This window comes from Rhopalosiphum padi, chromosome 2, assembly GCF_020882245.1.
Source record: "Rhopalosiphum padi isolate XX-2018 chromosome 2, ASM2088224v1, whole genome shotgun sequence".
In the NCBI taxonomy this organism is placed as follows: Eukaryota; Metazoa; Arthropoda; class Insecta; order Hemiptera; family Aphididae; genus Rhopalosiphum; species Rhopalosiphum padi.
In genome coordinates this window covers 7069722-7083249 of record NC_083598.1, presented here as the reverse complement: position 1 = coordinate 7083249, position 13528 = coordinate 7069722, and the positions used below count along the sequence as shown (strand labels likewise).

The window sequence follows — 13528 nt, the reverse complement described above, 5'->3', positions numbered from 1 at the left end:
TTGTGTCAAGTACTCATCAGGGAGTCGTCATCGTACCATTGCGTTCTACCTATTATAACGGTTTATATATTTTAATCAAATTTTTGTGGGAAGGGTTTTAATGTTTCATTATTGTGTAATTTAATAAACGATATGAAATATTATTATAGATAATATATTTCGTAAAACACAATCAATTTCCCCATAAAAATTTAATCGCCGTAAACACGTATACGTGTATACGTGTATAGAGAAATATAATGATATTTGAACTATTAAACTGTGTAGGCATTAATCTTAAATTAATATGTCAATATGTTTTTATTACGTAGGTACCTGTTTTATACTTGCCAATTTAATATTTAATATTGTTATTATTACTATTATACACTTTTTAAATCGATTCTAGTATATATGTATATTTATTATTTTATGTATGGTCAAATTAAAAATAATCAATACGTTGAAAACTAAATAATACATATAATATTATAGTAATATAGTAAATTAATTACCAAACTGTAGTGTTGTCGTTATTAGTTTTTAGTGATGTATCATACAATAATAATTACTAGGGCTTGGATTTCAATATATTTGCTTTTTTTTGTATGTTTGACATATTGCTTTCCAAACTCTACAAATGTGTATAAAGTAATCAATTCCATATAATAATGAATTTATTGGGTGAATTTAATGTATTTTTTGGCGATTTTTGACGTTTTAGAGAACTTTTTAATTATTTAAATCATTTTTAACATAACTACATTATAGTTTTATAGTTCTATAGAAGTAGTAATATGGTAAAAAAATAAACATAAAACATATACATGTATAATATATATATATATTATATTATATTAAATTTTATACAATACTATCGTCCTTATTAATAATAATCATAATAAATTTGATCGAGAGACACGGACACAATTCATCTCTACATTAATTATTGTAGTCATCCTTAGGTACGCGATGTAATATATGATTATATTCATAAAAAATATCATCGAACGTATTTTCAACCGTTTTGCACGTCGACTATGAATATATATATATATATATATAGTATTAAATCCGACGATGGTGAACAATACGAAAACAATATCCGTTCCCCTCGCACTTGACGTGATTACGTACACACAGCGTTAATATTGAAATATCGACTTGTCGTCTGAACAATGTTTATTGTTTGCCTGTAATTTATTTTTCTTTGTCTTGTTTAAAACGGGTGTTAACCAAGTGCGTTTTTGCCATTTGTGTTGCAGAAAAACCAGTGTCGTGGATGATGGTGGCGCCGTCGTTGACGCCTAACAAGTCTCCTGGCGTTTCCAACAACCCTGGCTTGAGACTGTACAAATTCAACACGAATTCGGGCCACGTAAGTAAATGCACAAGCGAAATTTTCACCTGTAAACATGTGACGGATGTATTTTATGACTGTCGGATTGTTTCTTTAAGGCGATTTTTCGTTTTTACAAGAAGCCATCGTTTTTTTTTTTACGACATTATTTAAAATACTGATTCTTTAAACGTTTTTAAATTTTAAGTCAACGATCGATATTTTGAGACACGTGACCAGATATAATATTTTACAGTACAAAATTATTATTTTAAAATATTAGTATCACCACAGACCACTGCTTATACGACACGAAAATTAAAAATATTTGAAAAATGGTGTTTAAATACGATATTTACTTAAAAATTAGAATTTGAATAAGCGCATAGTTTAAGTGCGAATCGTGATGAAGACGACTGGTGAATAACCGTGTATATTATACTATAATATCGTTAGGTATTTATAATAATAGCATAGAATACGGCGTATACGTGTTTAACGTCTCACTGTAGAATTCATATGCTATTCATATTATGTACTTTCGAAATACAACAGAGTTATTGTAGTAATAAAGATGTTTTTTATTTTTATTCAGATTATAGATTACACGCAGTACTACATCGATCTGGAGTCGTCGCCCAACGGCGATCCGGACGACTGGAGAATCGAGTACAACCTAACGCACTACTACGGACTCCACGAAATCACGCCCAGGTCTTTGCACGCGATCGCTGAAACGTTCCAAGACGACGAGTCGGTGCAGTTCGACAGGTACATCATAATATTCGGGTCATAGTATTAAAACATATTATAATGAAACACAACTGCTGGGTAGCACGTAGGTAATTAAACGATAAACAGTAAAAGGTTGTTCATTTCATCACGTTTTTTCTGTAAGTACACATTTTCTCCGTGACGATTGATCATATTATGCAGGTAATCACCGACTTTTCATTTCTCATCCAACCCCTTACCCCTATCCGCCACTCAACCCTTGGAACGGTCGAGGACAATGCTCAAAGCCTTGATGCAAGATCGCTGACCTAAATAAATTATAACGAACTATACGTGTCGAGGCTTGCACGGTACTGATATATTATTTGCTGGGTTCGCGATAGATCTTCGAATTCGAATTCGATTTTGAGATCAGTAAGATAATCTTTTATACAAAAATAATAAAAAAAAGTGTTGATTTAAATATCGATCCGATAATATTATGTATCTGCAGCATTTTAATTTTTTGAAAAGTGTGTGTTTGTGTTCAAATCGTATTTTCGTGACGAGTAATGTAAAAAAAAAATGATAAAAACTCCATCGCTATTATGTCACACCTAAAGTCTTGTGGATACATAATGCTCGTTTATTGTAAAAAAAAAATAAATGTATATTGTAAGGACACATGTAGTTGTCGTCATTCATTCGTGTACATATTAATGCCTACCTACTATGTTCCGTGGGCGCCGCTAGATGAAAACTTTCAATGGTGATAAAAATAAATAAAGGCGTGAGTTTTTTTTTTTTTTTTTTGTTTTTTTCTCCAGCGCTTTATATTTTTTTATACATAATATACGTCATTCCAACAATAGCAACACGCGTGGGGATAACAAAAAAAAATACTTCAACCCTTTAAGTTTAGTGGGTATGTGGTGCATTGTGCACTCGAATGAAATAAATGTTCGACATTATGTAATATATATACATATGTATTAAATCATGTTTAATTTTTATTAAGAAAGTGAATAATTGTACAACCAATTTCGTGTCTAAAAATTATTTTTACTTATCCGTTGATCACTCAAATTTAGATTTAGTTTTTATGATTTATTCCAAGTATATATTACATAATATAGGAAAAATATTCATTGTCATCATAAATCAAGAATTCCTGAAACCTTAGGTAATAAAGAAGAGATAAATAAATTTCAATAAAAACTTTCATTCGTAGCATTAATATTAATATTTAATTTTTGAAGTATAAATAATTGTTACCTTTCCCTACTTGAAACGAAAAATAATATCGGTAAGTACATTGCAATTTAAAAACATGAATTTGCATACAATATGATTATTATTATATCAATAAACCTTATTTTGATATCTGGTATTAACGGTATTAACACAAATATTCTCTTATTATCATTATAATCTTGTAGCCGATTGTCAATTTACGCGAACTGTAATACCTAATTGACCTACTCGAGTACTCGACTCTTCCTGCAATATCATAATTGTATTAAATCTGCCAAATTCTGATCCTACATAATAACCGTTGGCATTCAACCAACATGCGGTCAAAGTCGTTATTAAATAGACTGCGTATAATATTCTACTGGGTGGGTCACTAATCGTACATCATACGCCGTAACATTATTACTGCAGAAAAGTGAAAACCTTGCGGAACTGAGTATAAATTTGACATAGTTCCGACCAACGACAAAATATATCTATCTCTTTATTTACCACCAGAGACATAATAAAAAATATTGTTCGTATCTACAATACTTTTTCCAGAAAAGTTAAAGAAATTTAAATCAAATGAATTTTTCGCTAATACTCAAAAGTTTTATCATACGTTCATTTTGGGAAGAAAAAAACATAAATACCAGTATTTTCTATATTGTTGTTAAAAAAAAAAAAAAACGTGTAGTCTGAAAGAGTTATGTGATTATACGCTTGTGAAAAACTATGATCACGAATAAAATATCTCTATCTCGGCTTTTGTAGCGTCCTTCATAATGTACACGGACGAAGAAGCAACTTTAGTTTCATATTTATTGATTTTTAAATTATTACCCAAAATCAATAAATAGCGAAGACACAGTCGATTTTACGCATGTGTGCAACTTTTTTTACTCTTTGATAAATATAATATCTATTTCATCAGAGCGGAATACCTACTGAAATTTATAATTTATACACGTTTTATCACTTATCAAAATAAATACTCGCAATAGTCGTAACTGAATTCTACATCAAATAATATTTATGAAGCTGCGTCGTGCACTACAATAGAGCAGACAGAAATATCTCGAGTTTCCGTACAATGATAACATTTATATTATTATCTTGAATATGAATAATCAGTATTTCCCGTGAAAATCAAAAATGGATTATCGTTATCTACTTTATTTATAAAAATCATTTGTTCAATGAACATTTTTAAATTTTATCTTTGTCGTAAGCGTTGAGCAAAAATTGAGTCTCTCTAATTTTTCAAAACACGTTTTAATAAATATTCCATGCCGAATAGCATTCAAATAAAATAAAAATGATCAAATCCACAAATGACTACAGAAATAAAAAATAAATAATTACATGTAAATTCATTAGTTATTGGAAAATTACGATAAATTCAAACTTCCATCAAAGAATACCATTTTGTCGTATGTTTCTTTGGTATAATTTATATTACTACCTTGGAAATACAAACATATCGCGTACAATATTATTTCATTTGTACAAAATTTAACGGGCAATAGAGCCGAATGTAGTTTAAATCATAACGTGATTGTAATATACCCTAAGTATAGGCAAAGTGTTTGAAAAAATAAATTCTGATTTTACAGCCATGAATATTTAATAAATTATAGGTATACAGGGTGTTTCACCAAGTGAACAGTGAAGTGGTCTTAACCCACCTTTTTATTTAATACTTGTACGTGTAATACTTGTAATGAAATTATTTATATTCTGGTTATAGATATATTGAATATTAAATTATACTCAAAAGCCATATTAAAGTTTCAAATTATTGATCTTTTTTGTAATACTTATGAAGTGTCCTGTGTTAGTACAAACTTATGTTTCTTAAATGAACCCCTACCTTTTTTTTTTTTCTATAAGTTAATTAATGGATATTTTTTTTTAAATATTGATGTACCTAATTTGAAATAAAACCTAGTAGTTTCTCAGTTATTTAAATATTTATACTAAGAAAAAAATAGGAATAAAACAAATAAAATAAAAATAGTTCTACATAAAATATATTAAATAATACCAACGTAAATATTTATTAAACTTGGATCATTTTTTATAAGTTATATATTATATTGCTAGATAAATAAAAATTACTATCGTTTTAAAATAACCATATTCTCCAAGTTCATTTTCGTAGAACTATTAATCAGTACACAATGTTAAATCTCAAAAACTATTAATTTTAATTCTGATACGTCAACATTTTCCGAAAATGTATCCACTAAATAATTTAAAGTCGAAAACGTTGGTTTTCATTTTAAAAAGTTTGTTTTATCATAGGATGTTCCTTAACTAATACAAACAATTCTAAGAATTTTAAAATATTATGTTCTTTAAGAATAGATGTATACGAATATGATGCTAAAAATTTATGAAAATCAAATTTTAAATAACTTCATTTAAAAATAGGGGATGATCATGTATGGTGGATCACGGTATACAGAGACACTTATCAAAATACTAAAATATTCATATGTTATATAATATTACATCAAACGTGAGCGCGTGCGGTCGATGAATACTTTCGCTTTCCTTTTATAAGACATCGTCGAAAAAGCCAGACAATGCGCACAAAAGTTTCGACAAACTACGTTATACACGTATAGTGTAGTCACGATTAACTTTCTTACCGTAGGATGGTGAATTTAATTTTAGATTGCATACTTGACCTATTTAAATTGAAAATCTTAACTTAATAAAATTTAATGTGAAGTTTCTTACGATATGTTATTACAGATATTATAACGATATATTATTATGTGCACATTTACGCCGTCATATTATATGCGTATGGTGATGTGTGCACATAATTATACACCAACGCAGTACCTGTAAAAATATGATACATAAAAAAGACTAGAAATTGAAAATCTGATGTGTGTTTTTCTAAACGTATATAAATAAAATTGCATCGGGAGTTTGAATAATGAATCAAAGTGTTTGCAGTACGAGTCTTTTGAATGCAATTTAAACCCAATAAGGTGAAGACTGAAGAGTTATCGTTCGTATAACGACTTCAACAGTGAAACGTGATAAAAAAAAAAAAAAAAAAAAAGAAGTAACAAACAAAAATAGAAGATATTCATGATTCAATAAAAATTACATATGTACACACACACACACACACATATATATATATATATATATTTATGGGTAACGTGTTACTTATATTGTTTTAAAATAAAACAAAGTAATCAAAAACCAAAAGACGCTAAGAATCTTCAGACGGTGTAAGGTTACTTTAACATTGTTTATGGAAATGGCTTTGTGGGTTCAGGGATTCAGTTATTGTTTATGGTTCTTAAAAAACAAAAAAAAAAAACTTCAAAATAATCCACCTTACTGCGGTTGTCCCACTCTCGCCATTCTCGTCCCCTTCACTCACGTCACCAACGGTTCACAACTCGCGAGTATGGGACACTTATTACTACTGCTTCGTTTTACTTTCTTCTTCCTATCTCTCCGTCTTTAGTTTTTCGACAAAAAAATGTCCAACGCAAACAACATCTCTAAGTAGGATATATACACGGTTTTCGACCAACAAACTTTCGGTTTATTCATTTTTTTATTTTTTTTTTTATCGCCAACCCTTGGGACAACGGCGGCCACTTTCCCAGATTTAAAATTTACCCTAGAGCCGAGTGCACTCTTTTAATATTTGTTTTAGGAATTCTAAAAAAACAAAAAAATACGTAATGTTTTCCCCGGTGGTTGATGGTTTGGCTAAGAACGTTCGCAACTTTACGTAGTTCGCTATACAACACCTATATGCTCATATTATGATGTAATTATCATTCACACATAGTTCCAGAATAATTTAGCTATGTTAACTGTTAAACTAGTGATACTACTTAATACAATTTTTTTTGAGGGGGGGGGGACTATAAAATGACATTTTTTTAAAAAAACTTCTGATACTCACGATAAATAATATAGCTATATAATATTCGTATTATTGTTTAAAGTTATTATTCATTTTTTTTATCAAAAAACCATACTTAATATAACAAATATTTGTAAATAATTAAATAAGCTTTATAGAAAAATGTTTCTTCTAAAAGTTTATTAATAATTCATAGCACAAATTGTATCATTATAAATAACAAAGATGCAAAAATTTAATATAAAAAATGATTTAATTATATAATCTGCAGTATTTTAGTAAGCGCATAATTTGCTTGTATAATTGCATTATTAAAACAAAATAAATATAGTCACAACTGAACTCTATCTGTTAATTAATAATACCTGTTGCAAGTTTATATTTATATTCAAATTATACAGAAAACTTTGAAAAATGTTTCTTAACAGCGATAGTTTAAACTTTGCATGAGCTTGTTTTAATTTTGCATATTTAACTTTGTAATTATAATTAATACTAACTATATATTGTGGTAATAAGTGGCCTCGAACATACCGCAATCAAAATCAATTATACTAAATGGGGAGGTCAGTATTAAAACTGCCGTATTTTCTCTACATATTACTAAAGAAATTTAAATGTACTACAAAAAAAAATAAACTAAACACCTGATCTAGGGAGGGGCTACAAAAAACATATCTACTACTCGAAAAAGTTTTCAAGGAACAAATTAACTTAGTTTAAAACTAAGAACACCGGGTGTAAAGTGAAAAAAATTATAGATCGTTGTTAGTTATAGATCTTCAATAAATATTGATCAAAATGCATTATTAAATAATTGTCGAGTTCACTGGAATTGTAACAAAAATGTCGTGGGTATTAACGAAATACGCCCATTGACATTTAAAATTATTATATTCACATGTTTTACTTCTAATGTTATTAAAAAAAAAAATAATATATTGCGTAACATCGTTTAAAATGACTAAACGACAAATAAAGAATAGATATTAGCGACGAAAGTCATCTCAAAACGCTTAGTTGGAACATTTTTTAAAAAATAATTTGCGATATATAATATCGTATAGACCAGTAGGTTTGGAACGCAGGATATTACGCCGGGAAACAATGAAATGGACTTGTGAAAGAATAAATAGTAGATAGTATAATATATTCTATTATACCCGACGACAAAAAATATTATTTTAAAATATATGACTTTCAAATGATGTGAAACACATCTGCATGTAAGTCCATTTGACGCCGTGCAAATGACTCGCTTCGATTTCACTTACAATCGACTACTTATCTCATCGTCATCGTTCTCAGTCGTGTAAAAACGATCTTGAAAATAGAACCGTCCATGACATGATAGTATTACGTTTTGCAATTTTATATTATTATTCTCCTGCTCACTGGTGATGTTTTCGTTCGCTTTATCGGTGTTATAAAAACAATTTTAAAAAATATCAAAATATACGAGACAAATTATAAATACTTTTTTTAACCAATTTGTAAATATTATATTAATCTGGATTTTTTTTTTTTTATTATTATTATACATTTATTAATTTTAAATGTCACTAAAAATTTGTTTAAGGGTTTTGACAGCTAAATTGACAATTATTCTAAACATAGTAGATACCTACTCAGTTGAAAATAATTAATAATTCTAGTACTTTATGTACCCTTGTTCGTTGTTATACCCTATTATTTATTAACAAACAATATCTAATATTTATTAACTATACTATTATTATATTAAAATTTATAATTATTACTAAGAGGCTCTTAAATGGAATGTTTTAAACACCAGGCTTCTGCATTGATGACCAATTTCAAAATGGCTTCACCGATTGATTTATTAAAATTTATTCATAAACAAAACTTACAAGATATTTATTCTAGAATAGAAATAGCGTTAAGAATATTTCTCACTATTCCAGTAACAACTGCTAGTTGTGAAAGAAGTTTTAGTAAGCTTAAACTAATAAAAAATTACTTAAGATCAACTATTGGACGAGAGAGACTAACAAGCATGGCAATTTTATCCATAGAATATGAATTTGCTAGACAAATTTCATATGACGAAATCATCGATGAATTCTCTAGCCTTAAAGTTCGAAATTTACATTGTAATGATAACTGATAATTAAATAATGTTGTATTCCCTAATTATATATATAAAAAATAAATGTTAAAAAATATCATTCCGTATTTTCGTCAATTTTTTTAATCGCTAAAAAGGCGCATTTTCCTAGGTTTCCTAGGGGCGCTAACGAGTCTTTCTACGCCACTGCTAAGAGCATATTTTATTAATAACGGTTTTATATTATTTAGAATGGATTTAAATTATAACTTATCATTGCATAATTTATATCACTTACTCACACCATTACATTTCAAATATCATATGATAATGTTACTAAATTGTAAGTTATTAGTTGCTCATCTTTTAAAAAAACATAAAATTTCTGTGGTGATTCCAAAATATTTTTAATTATACTTCAGAAAAAATATACTTAAACAAAAGTATCCAATGCATTAAAACTATAGGTATTTAAATTGTACTTAAATACTTGTTGATAGATAGTGTTCTTATACTTTGTACAAAAGTATTTGTATATCAAAACACGTATACTTTAAAACACAGATAATAATTGAGTACTATACACCTGCGAAATGTGAGCACACAACGTCTCACAATACTATAATGACAATATAATAATATGGAGTACACGCGCTATTGAATTCTGACGCGCTCAAGATCCTATTGTCTACATCGTGTGCGGAAAAACGGTAAAAAAACTATCTGGCTAGGCCCCTTTTGTTCGATACAAGTGAATATTTTAATGTTTCTTGTTGCGTGATAAATATTAATATAATTGCGAGAAGCGGTGTACACACGAATCAAAACACTTCCTATATAATACTGTCTGTTTTAAAAATTGTAGGTCAACATAAATGCATCTTTTGACTACATAAAATAACTTTATTCTCTTAAATTATCAGTATCCGAATGATATTCGCGAGACGTGATTGATTACCGTTTTTACCGTTGTATTTATTTTTTTTATTTATTTATTATTAAGCAAATTATCATGGTTTTTTGTTGCGTGAGAACTATTATTTGACACTGAAGAGTGCTCGAACATTTTCGTGTAGCTATTTAAAAATTTTCGGAAATCAAGTATATTATAAACATGGTCGAGGTCATATTATTATTATTGAGAGTTACGTAAAAAGTAAAGTTTTTACGTAGTTTTCACGAGTTCTAATAGTTTTTTGAAAATCACTATATATATTACACAACAATACACATTTATATCATTCTTATTCTTATTATTATTATTATTATCATATTATTAGTATTACTATATTATTTTCTTGTAATACTAATGGCGACTATTTATTTTTCTTATGAAATCACGTATTAAAGGTTTGAATTAATTAATACTCAAACTATCTAACAAATTAAACGTCAATAACTTGTCCATACAGAATTAAATATCAGTCTATAACCTACAGTTGATTGTTTTTATTAAACAATCACTTACCTCCAAATTCATCGGCTTGCAGTAATATTTTTATAAAACTCAGATTACAATTTCGTTCTCACATTATGTTCCCTTTTGTTTTTTAGCCTTCGCTATTAATATTTTGCTCAAATTGATGATACTAATATATTAGTAATTACTCGTCAATTTTCATGATTATTATTTGAGAAATAAAAAAAAAATGGTCATATATTCTATCCGTATTATACTCTTGTAGCAGAACCATTGTAGGTCAACTTGGATTTAACAATATTTACATTTCTGCTAACGTTGTAATATTGTCGTCAATGTACTTACCCGTTCCATTCGTTACTTAACTGAATTTTAGGAACCAGCAAGCCGTGGGGCACAAAATATAATATGAAGACCGTCACTCAGCCTCGTGGCGATTAAATGTATCGTTTTTAATGTATAGGTATACGTTTATTTACATAATATGGAGTATAGTATACATTTGATATTATCATTATCCGAACACAGATAAGGGTGAGAAATTCTATATTTACAACTAATATGTGTCTGCGTGACAAAAAAAAAATGTGATTAATCTTTTAGATCACACAATTTAGTGGACATTTACGTATATCATCACAGAAAAATAATTATTTCCTAAAATATATTTCGGCAGTGAACCACAACTATATAGTAGGATCGCATTTGTCGAATAGTGAACACGGCTGCTATTTATACGCTTTAGCTTAAAAGGAAAAACGTTGGTTACTGACCGAGCACGCCCCACACCCGAATTACTGAAATCCAACTATTATACCACCACTGAGTCAAACGCGACGTGTGGTGTGCACCGGTGACCACTAACAATTTTCTCTTTCTCGATAGCACTACAACGTTGTTATTGACATGTTTGGCGAGGGAAAGGTCTATATTTATTGAAAAAATCAAGACAACGAAACGGTAGGAAATGTGATTATTTGACCTCCAAAATATTTCAATAGTCTCTCCGAAATCATCCAAATCATGTAGTGTTTACGATAATTTAGTATTTTGCATTTATATCCAGCGGCTGGTGATTAAACGGCTGGTTACGGCACAGTGAAAAGTTCAAACTGTGTTTGACGTCGGTATTCTGTTTCTACTTAATCTATATTCATCGGGAGTCGCTACTAGTTGCATCCCGTGATGGTAAAGATTTCTACAGAATTGTGGTCCAAGATTTTTTGTTGAGCATACTAATAATAATACCCCACGTTTTTAAATTTACTCACGAATTAAGGTCCAGATTTTTTTAAGTACACCCTAATTAAAATATAAAATACAAAATTGTGAGTTATGGAATACGAAATTTCATATTATTCTAAACTTAATTTTCCTTTTTATTTTTACATAAAATCGCATTGAATTAGGACTGTATAATAATATCGTTACTACTGATAAGTTAAAAAAAAATACTGTTTTATTTTTATTTAAATGCGTCATATTTTGTTTTGGTGTGTTTTCAGATACATAGAAGCCAACTCGGTGCGACAGTTCAAACCCAAAGATTGCAATCTGGAATGCAGGCGAGCGCATTATTGTGCCGTCACCGAGCTCGACTACAGTCGGTTTCACAGTTGCGTGGAGACGGCCGCTGAGGCACTTTCCGGGTCGGTTCGTCCACGGAGCGGGAAAGCTCTTTTCACAGCAGCCGCCCTGCTTACCGTCGTGATGCTGACACGGCACTGCCGCCACTAGCCACTGCTAACACCGCCGACAACGCAAACAAAGTCTTCGGAGACGTCTACTCACGAAAACGTATAATAACATTACAACAACAGCAAAGGTCGACTCGACGTTTTTCTCTATATCTTTCTCTTTATATATATATATATATATATATTTAGCTCTCTTTCTCTCTCTCTCTCTCTCTCTCTCTCGCTCTACTTGTCTCGATCTCTCGGTTACAAATCTTTGTGTGTATATAATATTTAAAAAATAAACTCGCGTCAGACGTGTCACGACTTCCGTCATCGAAATCGCTTCTCGACGATCTATAAAATAAATATATATAATACGACGATATTCTATAATGCATTACTATATAATATACGCCCTCTCTCACCATCCTTGCCCTCCCTTTCCCGACGACCATAGACTTCAAACGCTCGTCTGTTCCCGCTACTGCGTTGAACGCCGTGCGAGACAGCGGAACGAGAGCAATTTTTTCCCAATCTTACTACGACGCCGAGTTTGATTTATTCCACGTCCATATCCGTTGGTTTTTACGTCTGCAGCTGGGACACCTCTATACACGACTAGGAAGGTTTATTATTATTATTATTATTATTTTCCCACGTCGAACCCGCCAGTTTTTTCCTCTCAACTAGACGTCTTGGATCGTATATTTTACCTCCGCAGATCAGCACACTGCGATAATTTATTATTTTTACATCCGTTAACGAGAATATATGATGCTCATCCTACATATATAATATATATATATATATATATATACACGTAGTTATATTATGTTATGCGGTTCAGGGCGATTTTTTTCCCGCACCGATCAATCTGCTTGAGATATTTTACCCTGTCCGTTTAAAGTCCATCATTATAATGTACTGCACAATTTTTATACTACGTTTTATTTCCTATTGCCGTAGCCGTCGTTCAATAACATCATGATTTCTGTGTAATATTTTATACTCGGAATCCGTAGATACGTGGAATGGCATTGCGTGGAGCGCACTATTCAAATGAAATCAAACTTTCGTTTTATAACGTAATTAGTACGCCATAGCATATTATACAATTATATTTTTTAAAGTTAAAGCCGTTTTTTCTGTCTTTTCAGGAAAATAAATATTTAATTATCGTATA

The 13528-nt window shown here is 29.8% G+C and overlaps 1 protein-coding gene across 1 annotated transcript in view; it reads left to right on the top strand.

Moving 5' to 3' along the window:
* Positions 1–12725, top strand: part of LOC132919081 (acid sphingomyelinase-like phosphodiesterase 3a) — a 221045-nt gene extending 208320 nt beyond the window's left edge. The window contains exons 10-12 of the mRNA XM_060980431.1: positions 1245–1357; positions 1914–2089; positions 12172–12725. Of these exons, the coding sequence (XP_060836414.1) occupies positions 1245–1357; positions 1914–2089; positions 12172–12403 (521 nt within the window). The 3' untranslated portion in view covers positions 12404–12725. The remainder of the gene's footprint in view (positions 1–1244; positions 1358–1913; positions 2090–12171) is intronic.
* The last annotated feature ends 803 nt before the right edge of the window (positions 12726–13528 follow it).